The following is an 18,635-nucleotide window of genomic DNA, read 5'->3' as shown; positions in this document are numbered from 1 at the left end:
TTTTAGCTGAATTGCTAAACCGGTGATCCTCTGGTCTCAGCTCTCCGAGCCCTGGGATTGCAGACATGCTTCACCATGGCCGGGGCATTCTCAATCTCTGATCCAGTAATGCTACTAAGAACTGAAGAATCCAAAATATGGGTAAATATGCATGTGCATATACTTAGCAACATGTTATTTATTTTAAAACTAATGTTTAATTTTTAGGAATGCTTGTGCAAATTCTGGAACAACTTGATGGTAAAATATTAGTATCCACTAAAATTTTTAGAAGTGCCTGAATACATGGAAAATGTACATTAACTCATTAGATAATAACTGGGGTTTTTTGGATTTTTTGTGGGTTTTTTTGCTGAAGATTTAAAGAACTTTATTAAAAAGATAGAAATACAGAAGATAGTTACAGCCTCATGCCATTCAGGCATGGGGGGGGGGGGAGGTGGTTCAAATGAATTCACCCCAATAATTGGTTTTTAAAGAAATATTTTTATAAATGTTGTAGATACTGACAATTTGACTTTTTTTTTAATGTTGGGGATTGAACCCAAGATTTGAGGTATACTACATAAGCATTCTACCACTGAGCTACTCCAGGCCTTTAATTTTATTTCAAAGAAAAAAGACCTCAAAGCCAATTTGAAATTACAAGCTGGACATGGTGGTGCATGCTTGTAATCCATGTGTTTGGGAGGCTGAGATAGGAGGATCCCAGTTTGTGGACAGCCTCAGCTACTTAGTGAGGCCCTTTGCAACTCAGTGAGACCTTGCTTCAAAATAAAGAATAAAAATTAGGGCTGGGGTGTAGCTCAGAGGTAGAATGCCCCTGGGTTCCATCCCCAGTACCACAAAGAAAAAAAAGAAATTATGATGTGATTTTTATTCTTCTTTGTATATTAAAATGTTTTTCTAAATGAAGATTTCATTTTTGTAATACAAGTTTAAAATTTAAAAAAATTGTTATTGTTCCCAAGGGCAAAAAAGCAGATAACCAAAGGAACCCAAAGACATATCAAAATGTGAGTTCATATAATTGAAACTATGCATATAGTTTGGACATTATGAGAAATTATTAAATATCAACTATAAATAGATGAATCTGAAAAATATTATGATATTTAATATTATCAAGTATATATTTCCTGAAATTCTTTTGGCAAGTTTCCAAAATAAAAATATTAAGCAATTAAGGCCGGGCATGGTGGCACACGCTTGTAATCCCAGCGCTTGGGGGGGGGGGGTGGAGACAGGAGGATCGCGTAGGTTCGAAGCCAGCCTTGCTGGCTTAAGAGACCCTTGTTTCCAAATAAATAAAAAATAGGTCTGGGAGTGTAGCCTGTAGGTAGAAGGTTTCCATCCCCAGTACTACAAAATATATATATTTTTATATATATATTTAATATATATATATATATATCAATTAAGCTGCGGGGAGAAAGACGATAAAGGAAGCCTTCAAAAGAAATACATGCCATCAAGTGAAAAAAAATCACCTGAGTTATTAATATATAGTCAGTCACATGTGGTGGTGCACACTTCTAATTCCAGTACTTGAGAGGCTGACACAGGAAGATAACAGATTTGAGGCCAGTCTCAGCAACTTAGTGAGGCCCTCTGAAACTTAGTGAGACCTTGTTTCTAAACAAAAAATAAAATAGGGCTGGGGGTGCAGTTCAGAGGTAGAATGCCTCTGGGTTCGACCCCCAGTATCAGAAACATAAAATAAAATACCGAGTATACTACAAATATAAAATACGACGAATACATGAGATGGGACCGTCCTAAGAGGCTGACTTGGTCAACGCGTAGAAGCCAAAGCACTGCTGATGCTGTCTGAGCTGATGAAGCAAGCGAGACCATGGCGTTAGCAATGCTGCCGAGCACACGACCTCCTGCACAGCTGCAAGCTCGAGTCCCAGTACTGTGTCAACAACATGGACAGCGGTGGATGAGTAAAGAGCCCCACCCACCTGTGGAGAAGCAGCTGACCTGACACTCCCTAGAAATGAGCTCGGCAATCCCTCAATGGCTTCCAATCAATTAAAGAAGCACCAAGTACATCAACGATATATGTGTGCGTATGCATATGTGGCGTGTTTCTCTCATATATATACACACACACACACATATATATCATACTATGTGCTGAACAGAGGTAGGCATAATAGGGAACAGTGTATTAGTATAGGACACAGGATCCCAGCCCCCCGTGTAATTCCAACGGTATGAAGGAAATGAAACTAGGTAAGCGAAACATACACGTGTATAGATTAGAGAAGAGCAAGCGTACAAGTGCCTACGTTCTACAGGACCAGTTCTAACTCGCTCAGTTTTATTCTCAGTATCTATTACTGCGAGCCCACTATGAGCACTCAATTAAATATTCACTGTGAAAAGGGAAGGAATAAACACACATGAAAATTAAAACAAAACATATGCAATAAAAACAATTGCTAGATTAAAAATAATTTTCTATTAGGTGATCTGTCAAACCTGTTCAAAATAGTACCCATTTCTCAATTTCTACATTTAAAATCACTGTTTTATATATTCTTACTGTGAAAACGGTCTAAAGCAGAACACCTTTGTCTTTTCTTTTCTGCACTACTAGGGACTAAATCCAGGGGTATTCTACCTCTGAGTTACACCCTTAGCCCTTTTAATTTTAATTAATTAATTTTTTTTTTTTTTTTGCGGGTCTGGGGATGGAACCCAGGGGCATTTGACCTCCAAGCTACACCCCCTGCCCAATTTTTTATTCTTTATTTTGAAACAGGGTCTCACTGAGTTGCAGAGGGTCTCACTAAGTAGCTGAGGCTGGCCGTGAACCGCAATCCTCCGGTCTCCGCCTCCCAAATGCTGGGATTACAAGCGTGCCCACCACGCCCAGCTTAATTTTTATTATTTTTTGCTGTTGTTGTTTAGAAACAAGGTCTCCCTAGGTTGCTGAAAGTCTCACAGTTTGCTAAGGATGATTCACACCTGCAGTCCTCCACCCTCAGCCTCCCAAGTACCGGGATTCCAGGTGTGCGTCCCAACCGCTGCCTCATAAAGCAGAACACGTCTGCACCACGAAATGCTCGAGACAGCGACAGCGGAGCACTTACGATATCAGGAAACCGCAAGTTCCCAGCGTGGCTGCCTCACCTTTTCCACCGGGAGAAGCGTCTGCAGCAGGCGAACTGCAAAGAGGGCGATGCTGACAAAGGCCGTCCTGTGCTGGACCAGCATGGCCTCCGGTTGATCCAAGCCAGCGCTGCTTTTGTGGAAGCACACGGTTTCTCCAAGGGACCCAAACACCAGCAGCAGTTTCTCTTTCTGGAAACATTTCAAGAACATGAAACCGAGAACAACAACCAGTCGTAGGGGTCAGCGTGCAAATGCCTTTGAGAACAGTTTAAAACATTACCATTAAATAGCAAAGCAAATCAAGACTACAAGGTATTCCTGTCAATGAAAACAACCAAGGGGGAGAACCCCAGTGGGGTGACGGAGGGAGTTTGTGGAAGGGAGATTTGATTCAGGAAGCCTTCAACTGATAGGTTGTGATAGGATGCATACACACAACGTTCTCATGACAACCTCCATGTCACGCACAGGGGAGGGAGGGAGCGGCGTGGGGGCCGAGGGGAAGCTCACCTAGGGCTGTGGGTATGGATGTCTCTACCACTCTGAGCTACATTCTGATGTATGATTGTAAAACACCAATAAAAATGTAAAACATTAATGAAATAGCAAAAAACAAAAGAACCATTACCTGCCAAGACAATAAGAGAGCACCAAAGAATGATAATCCTATCTACATTCTTAAGAAAAACTAACAATTTTTAAGTGTTGAATATGAGGGATCCTGACTAATAATAAACAAAAACATTAGGAAGATGCAAAAACTCAGTGAGCGAATGGGAAGTGCCTTGCTTTTAGTACTTGGCCTCCACTTTGGAGCATAAGCAGGGAGTCCTCCAAGGACTCAGGCTCTTACTGTGTCTAACGTCGCGGCAAGCATAATGGGAAAAAGTGCATCAGTACAGAAGATATGGCCTCTGTCCTCAAATTCATCCCAGAGTTACTGGATAAATGAAACAAGAGCAGTTGCATAATTAAAAAGCAAATAAATAGCCAGGTGCGGTGGCACACGCTTGTAATCCCAGCATTCGGGAGGCTGAGACTGGAGGATCGCGGTTCACGGACAGTCTCAGCTACTTAGTGAGATCCTTCGCAACTCAGTGAGACCCTGTTTCAAAATAAAGAACTAAAAAATAGGACTAGGGATGTGGCTTGGAGGTAGAATGCCTCTAGGTTCAATCCCCAGTAGCGCAAAAAAAAAGCAATTAAATGTAATGTTATGTAAACTCTCTTCAGATAAAGTTGTTTCAAGTAGAAAACTGTCTGCCATCATAAATTCTTAAATAACTTATCACTTAAATACAAGCTATTCCTTTTAAATTGAAAGGTATATATAATATATTAAGAAGAAAGTAAAACTTAAGTAGACATGACTTATGCATCATAAAAATATAGGCCATAGCCAGGCGTGGTGGCGCACGCTTGTAATCCCCGCACGTGGGAGGCGGAGACAGGAGGATCGCGCAGGTTAGAAGCCAGCCGCGCTGGCTTAAGAGACCCTGTTTCCAAAACTAGAAAAAGTATAAAATAGGTCTGGGAGTGTAGCCCAGAAGTAGAAGGGCTTCCAGGAGCCCCAGTACCACACACACACAAAAAAGGTAGGCCAAAATATATCCTGGACGTGTTGACATGTCCCCCCAAAATGAGCTGGTAACAGGACAGACTCGGTAAGACAGTCCAGTGGAACAATAAGGACAAACATGTCCTCAGTTTTCCATTAAAAATGTGGTACATATAAATAAAAAGGAGAGGCACCTGGTACACTAAGAACAGAGGTCAGCTAGCAGCGGGTCCGCTGAGAATTGAGGAGCAATGAGTCATAAAGAAGGAGAGAAGACATTTGCAATATCACAGTGGTGACAGGAGGGACACAGAGGAGTGCAGAGTGGAAGAGAGGACAAACGGGAATCCGGACACGCCTGGATGTGGCAAAGCTCCGAGGTTCTCCTGAGTCTGACTCACACGTGATAAGGAAAACCACAGATGTGATGTCATATCGGGGACAAGCTGATTCTAGGGCAACCTAATTTTCACAAGTTCTTATTAAAAGATTTCCAGTTTAAACAAAAATAATAATGTTGATGAAAACAAACATTTTTTCTCTTATTTGCTTTAAGCAAATAAATATATCCTATTTTAGGGAGAAAGCTTATTTTACTATGCTTAGCCAAACTGAGTTACAGAGTACCAGACATGACTGAACTATTTGGGAAAACCTAGAAATTAGATTATATATCCTCAGGTAGGTAATTTCTGGGTTGAAAAAACACATTATGCCGCTGAGCGTGGTGGCGCACGCTTGCGATCCCCGCGCTTGGGAGGCTGAGACAGGAGGATCGCACGGGTTCGAAGCCAGCCTCAGCTACTTAGTGAGGGTCTCAGCAACTTAGTGAGACCCTGTTTCCAAATAAAATAGAAAATAGGTCTGGGAGTGTAGCCCGGAGGAAGAAAGCCTCAGGATTCCACCCCTAGTGCCACCAAAAAATAAAAAACAAAAAACAAAAAAAAAAACCACATTATTTATTCACTTAGTGACTAAAAAAAAATAATGCTTGTTTCTTCTTAGCATTATCAAAAGCAAGGGCGTTAAGACATTTTACTTCTTCGCTTCTTTTAATATATAGCCAAAGGAAAAAGATTTCCCCAAGGAGACATATATTTCTTTTTAAACACTGAAATCAAATGTAATTTCAAGCGGTAATGTTTAATTTAGCATTTCTAACATACTAATTGGCACTAGTACAGCAGATTTAACCTTTAAAGTAAAAATAATTCATTGAATCATAAAAGATCAGCGGCCAAAAATTGAAAGTGGATGACTAACTTTACAGATAAACGTTGTGGCCAAGAAAATTCAAGTTAATTCAAGAAGCAACCGAGAAAGTGTTCCTCACACTTCCAAGGAAAAACTCACTTGAAGAAAACTTTCAATATGTGAAAATCTCCTAAAGTACTACAAAACAGTGTGATAACCTTAAAGGCGCAAGAAAAACCAAGATTAAGAACTATTATCAGAAAATGAAGGGCTTAAAATGCCTGACACTTTATTATAAAATATGTGATTTCTTTCTATTTTTAAGAGTCTGTGTATTAAGCACTAAGAGTTTAGGTTTTCTCATACATGGGACTGTAGTTTGGATGCTGACTGTTGCCCCAGGCCCACGAGTCAAAGGCTTGGACCCCAGGCGGTGCTTCTGCGAGGTGTGTGGGCCTAGTGGAAGGTCGCTGGGAGGCCCGTGAAGGGGACTATGGGAGCCCAGCCTCTTCCTCTCCCATTTTTGCTTCCTGGCAGTTTTCTATGCCACACTGGCCACTGCTGCTATGAGGTATGGCTAGCAGAGGCCCAAAGCTAAGAGTGTATCTGATCTTGGACTGGAACTGGCCACATAACTTTTTTTCTCTTTATATGTGAATTATTTTATGTATTTCCTTAAATGAAAGAAAATGGACTAATACACATGGGTACTGGTATCAACTAAACATCTGTATTACCTTTATTACCACTATAGCCTGCAACAAAGTTTATTAAACACAGACAAACCAAGATCAAAATAATGCAAAGAGAAAGTTGGTAACTATAAAGAAAGATACGCCGGGCATGGTGGCGCACGCTTGTAATCCCCGCGCTTGGGAGGCGGAGACAGGAGGATCACGCTGGTTCGGAGCCAGCCTCGCTGGCTTAAGAGACTTTGTTTCCACATAAAAATGTTTAAAAATAGGTCTGGGAGTGTAGCCCGTGGGAGTGTATCCCGGAGGTAGAAGGGCTTCCAGGAACCCCAGTACCACCACCAAAAAAAAAAAAAGATACATATTTTTGTGACTAGTCAATTTTTATTTTACTTCCCTGATGAGATAAGCCAAATGAAAGGAAGGAAGTGTAGGAAGGAGAGACCAGACATTATTAATATTTACATTAACAGAAAAATATTCATCTTTCAAAGGAAGAAAGCTCCCAGAAGAAATTTCAAAATAAAAGATACAAAATGACAAATGATTTATGATACATAGAAATGTCAAAAAACATGGGCTCCAGTTGCATAAAGACAAAATATAATGTTCCATAGACTTCTTAAATACAGTGTTGTAATACAACATGCCTGAAGCTACTGTGCATGCACTGGTTACTCATGCAAACTCTTACTGCAGGATTAGTTGGTTTGGATTGATACTGTCCCTCAGTACCTCGTGGAGAGCAGGCAGCCATGTTGGACATGGGGCTTGATTAAGGCTCAGTGTGCGGGCTTGGGATTATATATGGTTCCTCCTCCCTCTGCTCACATGTTCTTCTCTCTCTCTCTCTCTCTCTCTCTCTCTCTCTCTCTCTCTCCCTCCCTCCCTCCCTCCCTCCCTCCCTCTTTCTTTCTCTCTCTCTTTCTCTCCATGATGTAAGAGAAGACCCTCTTTCTGCTGCCATGCCCTGAACTCTGCACACCCAACCTAACAAGAACTGACCCTCTAAAACCTCCAGAACTATGAACAAATAAATCTTCTTTCCTCTAAGTTGTGCAGTCAGTTGTTTTGGGTCATAGAAGTGAGAATGCTGAGCAGTATACCTATCCAACTTTTCTTGAAAAAAAAATTGCATAAAATATAAAAATATAATGCCATACTTTCCAACATTATCATCCCTGCTGGGGGGGGGGGGGCAGCAGAGAACAAGGCCTCCTCTGATCTCAGCATGAATGGCTATTCTTAGTGATCCAGAATTTACACTGCATCCAACCGTACACTGAAGTCCCTGAAACTTACAGATCAGCCTTACATAACTTTTGAGTTACAAGTGACTCGGAAATAATCATAAAATAGATATAAAACCTAAAAAAAATACTTCTAAAAGAAAACATATGAAATAATCTTTGTAGCCCGGGTTAGGCAAACACCTCACACATACCACATCCATAGTAAAATCCATAAAAGAAAAACCAAGAAACTGGAACCCATCAAAATTAAAAACTTCTGTTATTCAAAAACTAGACATCTCAGCAGACACAGAAAGCTCTATGACAAAATCCAACATTAATTCATGTTAAAAACACTCAATAAACCAGTCATCAAGTCAACTTTACACAGGAATCTTCAAAGTATTAGAGCTAATGTCATATTTTGTGTTAAAGACTAGATACCTCCCCTCTAAGATTAGGAACGAGGCTTTCGTCACACCTACCCACACTGTGCACAGGTTCTAACCAGGGCAACGAGGTAACAGACCAATTGACAGAGCATCCATATTGGGTAGAAAAAGTAAAGCTGTCTTTACTCATGGATAATTCTAAACTATTTTTATTCACACATAACATGATTCTATAGTTAGAAAGTTCTAAGGAATCCACCAAAACAAATAAAAACTACCAGAATTAATAACCTCAGCCAAAGAATGAGGTCAATATACAAAATACAATTATATTTCTACATATTAAAATGAATAATCAAAAAAATTATTTAAAAATTGCTCACAATGGTATTAAAAAAGAAAAAGCTAGGTGAGTTAGCACATACTGTAATCCCAGTAGTTGTGCGGCTAAGGCAGGAAGACCACAGGTCTGCAGCCAACCTCAGCAACTTTGCAAAACCCTTAGCGACTTAGCAGAACTGTTGTAGCTCAGTGGTAGAATGTCTTTGGGTTCAATTCCCAGTACCACACAAAAAGAAAATTAAATATTTAGGAATAAGTACATAAAAATGAACAAATAAAGATGTTACAGAGAGAGAAAAAGTATTATTAGTAAAGAACACTTTAAAAAAAAGCCTATCAACATCACTACCACAAAATAAATAGGAACAACAATGTGCAATTGTTTTAAACTGTTAATGTCCTAATATATAAAGTGCTCTTAGAAACCAAGAAAAAGAAAAAAGAAATCAGTGACTCAAGAGAAAATGGATAAAGTCCTGAATAGTATACAGAAGAAAAAGAATCAAGGACTCTCGAAATTGCCAAAACCACACTCACCTTTACTCACAGAGAAACGCAAATACTCTACTGACATAGAATATCTCATTTATCACAATGGCGAAATCTGAAGGCTGACTTCCCCCTCCATGGCGGGGGCCGTGGGCGAGGACACACACTAACACCGTGGAAGGTGAATGAATGGCACCGCCATAGGGGAGGCAGCCACACCTGCAGCTGGAAGCCTGTGCTTTTCAAAAGAGCAATCTCACAGACAGCTCTGCTGTAGAGACGCACTTGTACAAAAGTGAAATTACATAAACACATTATGTATCACACAAAATTAACATGGCACGTACGTCCGTCACTAGGAGACTGTGAACAGACAGACAGCGAAACACAACAGCAAGGGCTCTCCACATACAGATACAGAGTTGTCTCCACACCTGCTCTTCCACGTACCCATGATGGTTTGCTTGTCTGTCTGTTTTGGGGGGATGGAGGTTGTTCTGGTACTAAGGACTGAACCCAAGGGTATCCCACTTCCAAGATATAACCCCAGCCTTTTTTATTTTGAAATAAGTTGCTGAGGCTAGTCTTGAACCCACAATCGTCCTGTCTCAGCCCCCCAAGCCCTGGGAGTATAGGCATATGCCACAGTGCTGGCTCCATGATGTATTTTTAAGTTACAAAAGCAAATACACTTAATATTTTGTTGTATAAGATATAGGAAGTAGGTAACCTAACTTCTATTTTCCTTATATTTGCAAAGAAACATATAAAAACAGAAAGTATACACAGGAGCCAAAAGTGGTGCACATGCCTATAATCCTAGTTCTGGGGAAGCTGATACAGGAGGACTGCAAGTTTTGCGGCCAGCCCCAGCAACTTAGCAAGGCCCTCTGCAACCCAGTGAGACCCTGTTGAAAAATAAAAAATAAAATAGGGCTGATGGCATAGCACAAAGGCAGAATATCCCCATGTTCAATCCCTAGTTCCACCAAAAAAAAAAAAAAGATTAAATCAGAAAATAAAATTGAAATGGCTATCGATACGGAAAATGTCTTAAATACAGGGTGACAGGCAGAAATCATTGAACTATATTTTTATGAACAGAAAACACTTCCCCAAAATAGAAACAAAATGAAACAACCCTAACAGCAGGTCAACACTCTAACAAATAATCCTCTCAAGTGGCATTAAGGTACAACACTTTGACTATCAATTCTGAGACTTAGTCTAGGTCAAAAAGAAAGGCTGGGAAATTTGAGCTTTATTACAGTTGCTCATAGTAATATTAATATTGCTATTGTGAAACAATTTTATGTATGCTAAAGGTCAAAACTATTAAGCAACCATTTTTATATTACTAGGATATAATTTTACAAGCAAAAGCACACAAAATGCAAATTTAAAATCAGAGAAACAGTCATATGAACTCATGACTTTTTAAATTACATATTTCCCAGTTCTTTACTGGTAGAGAAGAATGATATTGCAGTAGCTATAAACATCCCAGGCTTGTTACTGGCCTTGACAGATCTTTTCCCCTTAAAAATAAGCAGAACCTCTGGGGAAATGACCTGGTCTGAATTGTATACAAATAAGCTTGGTGTACATGGTGTCAGAAAGAAAAAGAGCTTTTGAAGACTAGTAAAGCCCAGCGTGGTGATCCACTCCTGCAATCCTGGTAACTGGGGCTGAGACAAGTGGGTTGCAGGTTCCAGTGAGACCAGTCTCAGCAACTTAGAGAAGCCATCAGCAACACAGGGATGGATAATTTGCTTCAAAGTAAAAAATAAAAGAGGGCTGGGGTATAGCCCAGAAGTATAACACCCTTGGATTCAAACTCAAGAATCTGCACACACACACACACACACACACACACACACACACACACACACACACACACTAATGAGGTAACCAGATTAAAAGAACAAAAATTAAATAAAAACGATTACCCAATCCCAAAGAAACAAGGATTCTCACCATATCTATAGCAAAAAGGCTGCTGTCATCCCAGATATCAGCTGAAATGGCTTCACCAAGAAGTATCACATTCTCTGCAAGCAATTCCAAAACTCTTATTATGATCTGTCTGCTACCTAGTAATATAAATAGAAGAAAGTTAAGGGGAAAATGTTATTTGATTTTCAAAATATCAGTTGAATACTCTAGGTTAGTCATGGCCCCAAATCTCTCATTCTCCCTCTCTAATTTTTTTAGAAATTAACAGAGATTAATAGGGAAGTCACAATCAACAGCCTCCGTTAAAGATTTCTGTTCTAATCATAATAATTTTTCACTATAGTGAACCAAATGTGTTCATAAGTGAGAAAGATAAAAAGAGACTAACAATAATTTAATTAACAATACTGTGAGATAACTTCTGAAGTTCAAAGAACATCCATGTTAGCTATAACACATGATAAAGCACCAAGCAAGTTCAGAAAATGCATTCCAGTAACTTCAGTTGAGTACTAGCAGGCCTAAGCTCTGTCACAGAGTACTATGTTTCCAACCAGCAGTTGCCCGAGAAGCTAATTTTGAGCTGAGGCAAGAAAAGAAATAAATATCCACACTGGAATTTGCTGAAGAAACTTCAAGAAATTTCATCTGTACCCATCCTCAACTAAAAAAAAAAAAAAAAAAACCCAAGGAAAACACACACCAGCCGGGCGCGGTGGCGCACGCTTGTCATCCCAGCATTCGGGAGGCTGAGACCAGAGGATCGCGGTTCGCGGACAGCCTCAGCTACTTAGTGAGGCCTTCTGCAACTCAGTGAGACCCGGTTTCAAAATAAAGAACAAAATATAGGGCAGGGGGTGTAGCTCGGAGGTCAAATGCCCCTGGGTTCCATCCCCAGACCCGCAAGAAAAAAAAAAAAAAGAAAACACCCCACAGAAAGAACACCTCCTTTCTTCACCAAGTCAGAAAAACAGAGAAATCCCACTTTCCATAATCATATATGAGGTGAATTTCCAAGTGAGACTTTCTTATCCCACATCCGAACAATTAATTTCTAGTGAATAAAAGTAAAACAAAATACCAGATCATAAGGATCTGCATTAATTTTTTCATTAAAACAGCTGGAACAAGTTCTCCTAGAAATCTCTTATGATCCTGAACTTACAAAGTATGCAATAATTTACCACAAAAGGGCAAGGGAACATTTAAAAAACCTATGTACCAAGATAATAGCCTTTTAATTATCAATCTGACTTTTTACAACAAATTAACAAAAGGTTAAATGCAAAAGCATTAGGTTTAAAACCGTTCTCCCTAGCATACCAGACAGATAAACAAAAACACTTCGTGATCCCAAAGTTCAGATATTCCTTCATTTCCCATTATTAATGTATAAATCAGTATGTATTCACAACTCCTGGAAGCACTTACTCACTCGGTGAGAATTAAGAGTATATGGTTCTCCATTAAAAAAAACTCTCCCAGGAGCAGTGGTGTACACCTCTAATGCTAGTATTGCGAGGCTGAGACAGAGGATCGCAAGGCCAAAGTGGTGGCGCAAGCCTTTAATCCCAGGACTCGGGAGCTGAGTCGGGAGGATCAAGGTTCAAGAACAGCCTTAGCAACATAGGGAGATTCTCAGCAAACTAGCGAGACACTATTTCAAAACAAAATAATAAAAAGGGTTGAGTGTGTAGCTCAGAGGAAGACCTCCCTGGGTTCAATCCCTAGTACTACTAAGAAAAACAAAACAGAAAGAGAAGGGACATATGTTTTCTCTAATATGCCCAAGCTAGGGAGTAGTGGTAATACCAGAGGGACTCCAGATGATGGAGGGGAAATCTCAGCAAAGCTTGAATAGAAGGATAGGAGAGGAAGAAAGCTGAGGTTGTTCAATGCAGGAGCTACATAAGAATACGTGTAATAGCATAAATACAACATGGTTAACCTGGACACTCTCTATTGGGAGGGGGGAAGGGAAATGGAGGAGGAAGGGCGTGAAGCACAATCTAAATGTACACCACTTTCAATACGTTCCACTTATAAAAAATTTTTTTAAAAAAGGCCAGGCGTGGTGACGCACGCTTGTAATCCCCGCGCTTGGGAGGCGGAGACAGGAGGATCGCGCAGGTTCAGAGCCAGCAGCACTGGCTTAAGAGACCCTGTTTCCAAATAAAAACTATAAAATCGGTCTGGGAGTGTAGCCCGGAGGTAGAAGGGTTTCCAGGAACCCCCGTACCATCAAAAATAATAATAATAATAATAATAATAAATAAAAATAAATAAATAAAATTTAAAAAAGAATATTCAAACAGAAAAAAAATAAAATGAGGTTTAGGATAAAAAAATAGAAAAAGAAAAACAAAACAGCAATACTGAGTGGAAACCTGTGCCAATTAAAATTTCATAAATAGAGCTGGGCGTGGTGGCACAAGCTTGTAATCCCAGTACTTGGGAGGCTGAGACAGAAGGATCCGGGTGGGCAGCCAGCCTCAGCTGATTAGTGAGGAGCTCCGCAACTTAGTAAGAATCTGTTTCCAAATAAAGAATAAAAAATAAAAAATGGGGCTGGGAGTGCAGCTCAAAGGTAGAATGCCCCTGGGTTCAATCCCCAGCATCACACACACAAAAAAAAAAATCATAAATGGAAAGGGATATTACATCTGGGTAGCACTCCATGCCATCCACAGTTATTTAAAAAATGAGATCTTATTACCAGTAGAAGAGTGGAACAGAATGGGGGCGAGTAAAGTGGGGAAAGGGAAAGGAGGAATGAAAAAGGGAACAGCTCAAACAATGCCAGGGCAACACAAGAGCTACTGCTCCCACCCTCGCCACCACGCCCGGGAGGGAGAGGAGTGGTGGTGGAGAAGGACGCAAGCTAAGCGTCACGCCAGGTACATCTGTAGCGCTTTGAGTCTCGCGGTGATAAACAATTATGCACTAATAAAAGCTTTTCAAAAAGAGACCTTATTAAAGCCTTAAATTGCATCTCCCCAAATAAGTAAAAAATAGGTTCTAAAAGTCCTAACACAGAAGAGAGAAAAAAAGAAAAGTTCTGGAAAAAAAATATCAAACAGACATAAATTGCTTAAGAACCAGGATTTCAAAACAGCTAACCTGTTCTTAAGAGAGGAACCGCTGACTCCAGGATGGAGACACAGAACTGGGGAAGGCTGAGCTGCTGGAATCGCAGCTCCAACGTGTCTTCCGTTTCCAGCTCTGGCAGATCTATGTGCCCCATATCCAAAGGTGAATGGATGGATACCCTCGAGTTCACAGGAGCATGACTGCTACTTCCACTATAAAATAAACAAATCATAGGCCTTAAATATGGCAACCTGGAAAGTGCACGGCTCTGGGTTCAACCCCCAGCACCACAAAATTAAAAACTGTACACGAAGCCAAAACTGCGTTTGTGCCTTGCTTTTCAAATTGCTGATCTTGAGACATGTCGACTTTGCTGTGGTAACAATCAACATTAGCACTCACGATCCTTCGTTTCTAAAAGAAAACAAGTAGATTTACAGAAAAGTTCTTACGTAATCAGCTTGCAAAGCCAAAATTACATATTTTGTATAGTTCTTAGATTTTTCTGTGATTTTCACCAAATGTTCTATATAAGCCAATGTTACCAACTAGAGAATGTTCCCAGAAAAACATGATGGGAACTGGATTACTTTATTTAGTACATTCAACATCACATAAAGATTTTGAAAATGCATCCAAAAAAATGAAAATCTCATGTTCCTTCATTTTCTTTATTAAAAAGTCTTTTCCACGGGTCCTCAAATTTCTGACTTTTGATGTTATCCACAAATGAAGTTAAATCATGAAGGTATGTAAGTACTATTGGATATTTTAAACTCCCCAAATAGTATACCCTGTTTTCCATTTCTTCGATTTTAAGAGTCTAAGCACCCAAGATATGGGAGTGGCCCAGGCTTCTCTGAAGTTATAAAAGACCCCATGGGGAAGTTGTTCACTCGAGAATGCAAACTTACCATCATGGATGATAGTGAGGAACGGGGCAGGAGTGCATTCGTAAGGGGAAAGAGGAAAATCATGAATGGCCAAACAACTGCAAAATAAGGATGAAGCCAAGTGTGGTCGATGGAAGGACCGTTCAAGGCCAGCACTCAATAACTTAGCGAGACCCTGTTTCAGAATAAAAAGTAAAGAGCTGGTGGGTAGCTCGGTGAGAGAGCACCCAAGGGCTCAATCACCAAAAATAAAAAACAAAACTCCAAAATAAGGACTAAAAGCACAGGTTCTCCCACCCTGTGATGCGACGCTAGCTCTGCTCTTTACCGACTAAATAGAGTGCTTTCTGCCTCCCTCAAAATGCAGGTTTTTCAGTAAAATTATGATAATAATTATGTTATTAAGATGACCAAGGGAGACCACGTGTGTAAAACATGCGGCCTAACTCCATATGCAGAAGCAAGCCTGATCTGTCAGCGTGCAGAAGTAGCAGCTTATCACAAGGAAACAATCACACCAGAAGATACGTGTTCGTCTTCATGAACATTTTTTTTTAGAATAACACTAAAAGACTAATTTTTTTTTGTTACTGTTTTTTGTGGTACTAGGGATGGAACCCAGGCGCATTCTACATCCAAGCTGCACTCCCAGACGTATTTTTTTTTTACCAGTATGTATATTTTATATAAATTATATTACACTGTACTAACATTAATGTTCCTTGTTTCACTTAACAATACACGTTTTCAAGTATAAATACAATGCACCAATAAAAAATTAAAAAAAGAAAAAAATATATATGTTTTAAATCTATCCAGGTAAACATGTACAGAATGAGTTAATTCCTCTTAATTGCTACAAATATTTCAATGTAAATATACCACATTTTTAGACATTTCCTCTATTGATGGTGTTTTAAATATTCTAACATTGTACTATTCAATGTTTAAGTGATAAACATCCACAAAATGACTTCTTCTGCAAATGTACAAGTATTTGACTAGAAAAGAAAACTAACAGCCGGGTGTGGCAGGGCACGCTTGTAATTCCAGTACTCGGGAAGCTGAGACAGGAGGGTCACAGGTTCAGGACCAGCCTCAGCTACTTAGTGAGGCCCCCAACCACTTATCCAGACCCCGTTTCAAAGTAAAGAATTAAAAAGCGAGCTGGGGGTGTAGCTGGGGGGTAGAATACCCCTGGATTCAATCCCTAGTACTGTAAAAATAAAATACTAAAAATAGGCTTTGTGTGTCATAAGCAGCACACACTTCTAGCTTTAACAGGTACTCACAACACTCCAAAGTGTGCCAATTTATACATTCATGGTGTATAAGATTGCTCACCTTCCCACTTTTTCATTAATACTTAATATTATAAATCACTTTATTTATTTATTCATACTAGGGATTGAACTCTAGGATATCCCACCTCCAATCTATACACACAGCCCTATTTTATTTTTATTTTGAAACAGGGTCTCCATAGGTTGATGAGAGCCTCACTACTTGCTGATGCTGTCCTCAAACCTGTGATCCTCCTATCTCAGCCTCCCAAGCACTGGTATGACAGGTGTACACCACCATGCCCAGCTTACAAGTCACTTTAAATATGATGAATCTGAATCAATAATATTGAATCATGTACTTAAAATTCATTAAAAACAAAGAGACACAAGGATACTCTGGAGATGGTATATACACCAGACGTATTTTTTATTCTTTATTTTGAAACAGGGTCTCACTGAGTTGCCAAGGGCCTAAGTAGCTGAGGCTGTCCTCAAACCGCGATCCCCCAGTCTCAGCCTCCCAAATGCTGGGATTACAAGCGTGCGCCACCACGCCCGGCTCAGACTAATGTTTTTAAGATGTGTGGAGCCTAACATAAGGCAACATACAAACAACATGCCTACCCCTTTAGGAAAATTTGATATAGAAAAAGTCTATTTATATAAACAAGCAAGATACCATAAATAGCAGAACTTTTAAGACTCCTTTTTAATAAAAGCATTTTCCAATCATTCTTTTAGTAAACACTAATGCATTCAATGATGATCAGACTTATAAAACTGTTTAAAAATATCAAATATGAGTCTGTCATTTAAGGTCATGCTTTTTAACTAGATCTGATTCTACTCATAGCTGATAAAAAAAACAACTTAGAGCAGAACCACCATTTTTTTCCTTTCAATACAAGGATTGAACCCAGAGGACTCTACCACTGAGCTCATCCCCAACCTTTATTTTTTTATTTTAAGACAGAATCTCACTGGGATGCTGATGCTGGCCTAGAACTTGCAATCTTCTTGCAATCCTCTTGCCCCAGCTCCCCCAGTAGGTGTGATTATAGGTATGTGCAACCACGCCCTGCTCTTTCATTTTTGAAGGAAAAAGGAAGAAATAGAATAGAAATAGAAAATATAGTTTAAAGTGTAAAACACAGAATAGATTCCAGGTACCATTTCGTGAGCACGCTATTTAACACATTGTTTAGGTGGGCACGTGCACGCGCACACACACACACACACACACACACACACACACACACAATCACACCCATATACACACACAATTACAACAAGAGCATATGTTTGTACATTCCATGCAAAGTTACAATATAGTATTTTATTACGTTGCAGTGGATCACAGTAAATATATATATATATATTTATACATATAAATATATAAATAGATATATTTATAGATAGATATATATATATAAAGATATATATACATAAAGCCAGTGGCTTCATACAAGCCTATACAAGTTTCAAAAAAGAAGACAAAGAATAATCATCCTCTTCCTGTGAAATCAAAGCACACGCATTAACTAAACTCTCTCAACTTCCACAGGCACAGCACCAGTCACCTGGAAGACACCGCATCCCAGTCCTGGCCATCTCCTCTGGGTCGCTGGCCTGTGCGCCCAACCACAGAAGGCCGAGGGCTGCTGCTTCCCGGAGATGGATTCTGAGAATGATGAGTACCTCTTGCTTCATGACAATAAGACAAGGAAGAATTTTGGGAAATTGTGTCTAGGAAAATAAATTTAAAAATAAAATTACCCTCAGTAGAAACAGACTTCTGATAGTGTAGTTATGTCACTCTTCCACAGCTGCACAGTGCACCACTGCCAAACTACGGAACGCCCATCAACAGAAGGGTGGACTGCAAAACTGTGGGGTACGCACACAATGGAATTTTACTCAGCTGTAAGAAAACACAACTACCTCATTTACAGGGAAGTGGATGGAACTGGAGGTCATTATGCTTAGTGAAGCTAGTCACAAAAAATAAGAAGGCAGATGCTTTCCCTAATATGCGAAAGCTAGGGAGAAATGGGGAACAGGAGGAACTCTAGATGAAGAAGGAGACCCCATAGAGGAGCAAATAAGGTGACCTAACTGAGGGGATGGGAGGGGGAAGAGGGAAACTCTCTAAAGCACATGATGTACTTAAACAAACATGTCAATCACTAAGCCAAGCCTGGGAAGGGTTGGGGAGGGAATGGGATGGGGATCGGGTAAGGGCTAACCGGGTGATGTGTGCATGTGTGTCTACACAAGTCTTTTTTTCCCATTAAGATGTATGACTACAATGCACCAACAAAAAAATTTAAAAATTTTAACAAAATTAGGACAGTAGAAATGCCTCTATGGGCATAAAAACAAAAG

At 39.8% G+C, this 18,635-nt stretch overlaps 1 protein-coding gene across 1 annotated transcript in view; it reads right to left on the bottom strand.

The window, feature by feature from the left end:
- The window catches only part of RTTN (rotatin), a gene marked incomplete at both ends in the record, with an annotated part of 159,775 nt that overhangs the window by 125,404 nt on the left and 15,736 nt on the right, over positions 1 to 18,635 (bottom strand). The window contains 4 exons of the mRNA XM_080714663.1: positions 3,145 to 3,315; positions 11,003 to 11,118; positions 14,102 to 14,283; positions 17,831 to 17,996. Of these exons, the coding sequence (XP_080570789.1) occupies positions 3,145 to 3,315; positions 11,003 to 11,118; positions 14,102 to 14,283; positions 17,831 to 17,996 (635 nt within the window). The remainder of the gene's footprint in view (positions 1 to 3,144; positions 3,316 to 11,002; positions 11,119 to 14,101; positions 14,284 to 17,830; positions 17,997 to 18,635) is intronic.

This window comes from Muscardinus avellanarius, assembly GCF_963383645.1.
Source record: "Muscardinus avellanarius genome assembly, chromosome: 17".
Lineage (NCBI taxonomy): Eukaryota > Metazoa > Chordata > Mammalia > Rodentia > Gliridae > Muscardinus > Muscardinus avellanarius.
The sequence above is the reverse complement of the archived record's forward strand: the minus strand, read 5'-3'. Positions and strand labels throughout refer to the sequence as shown.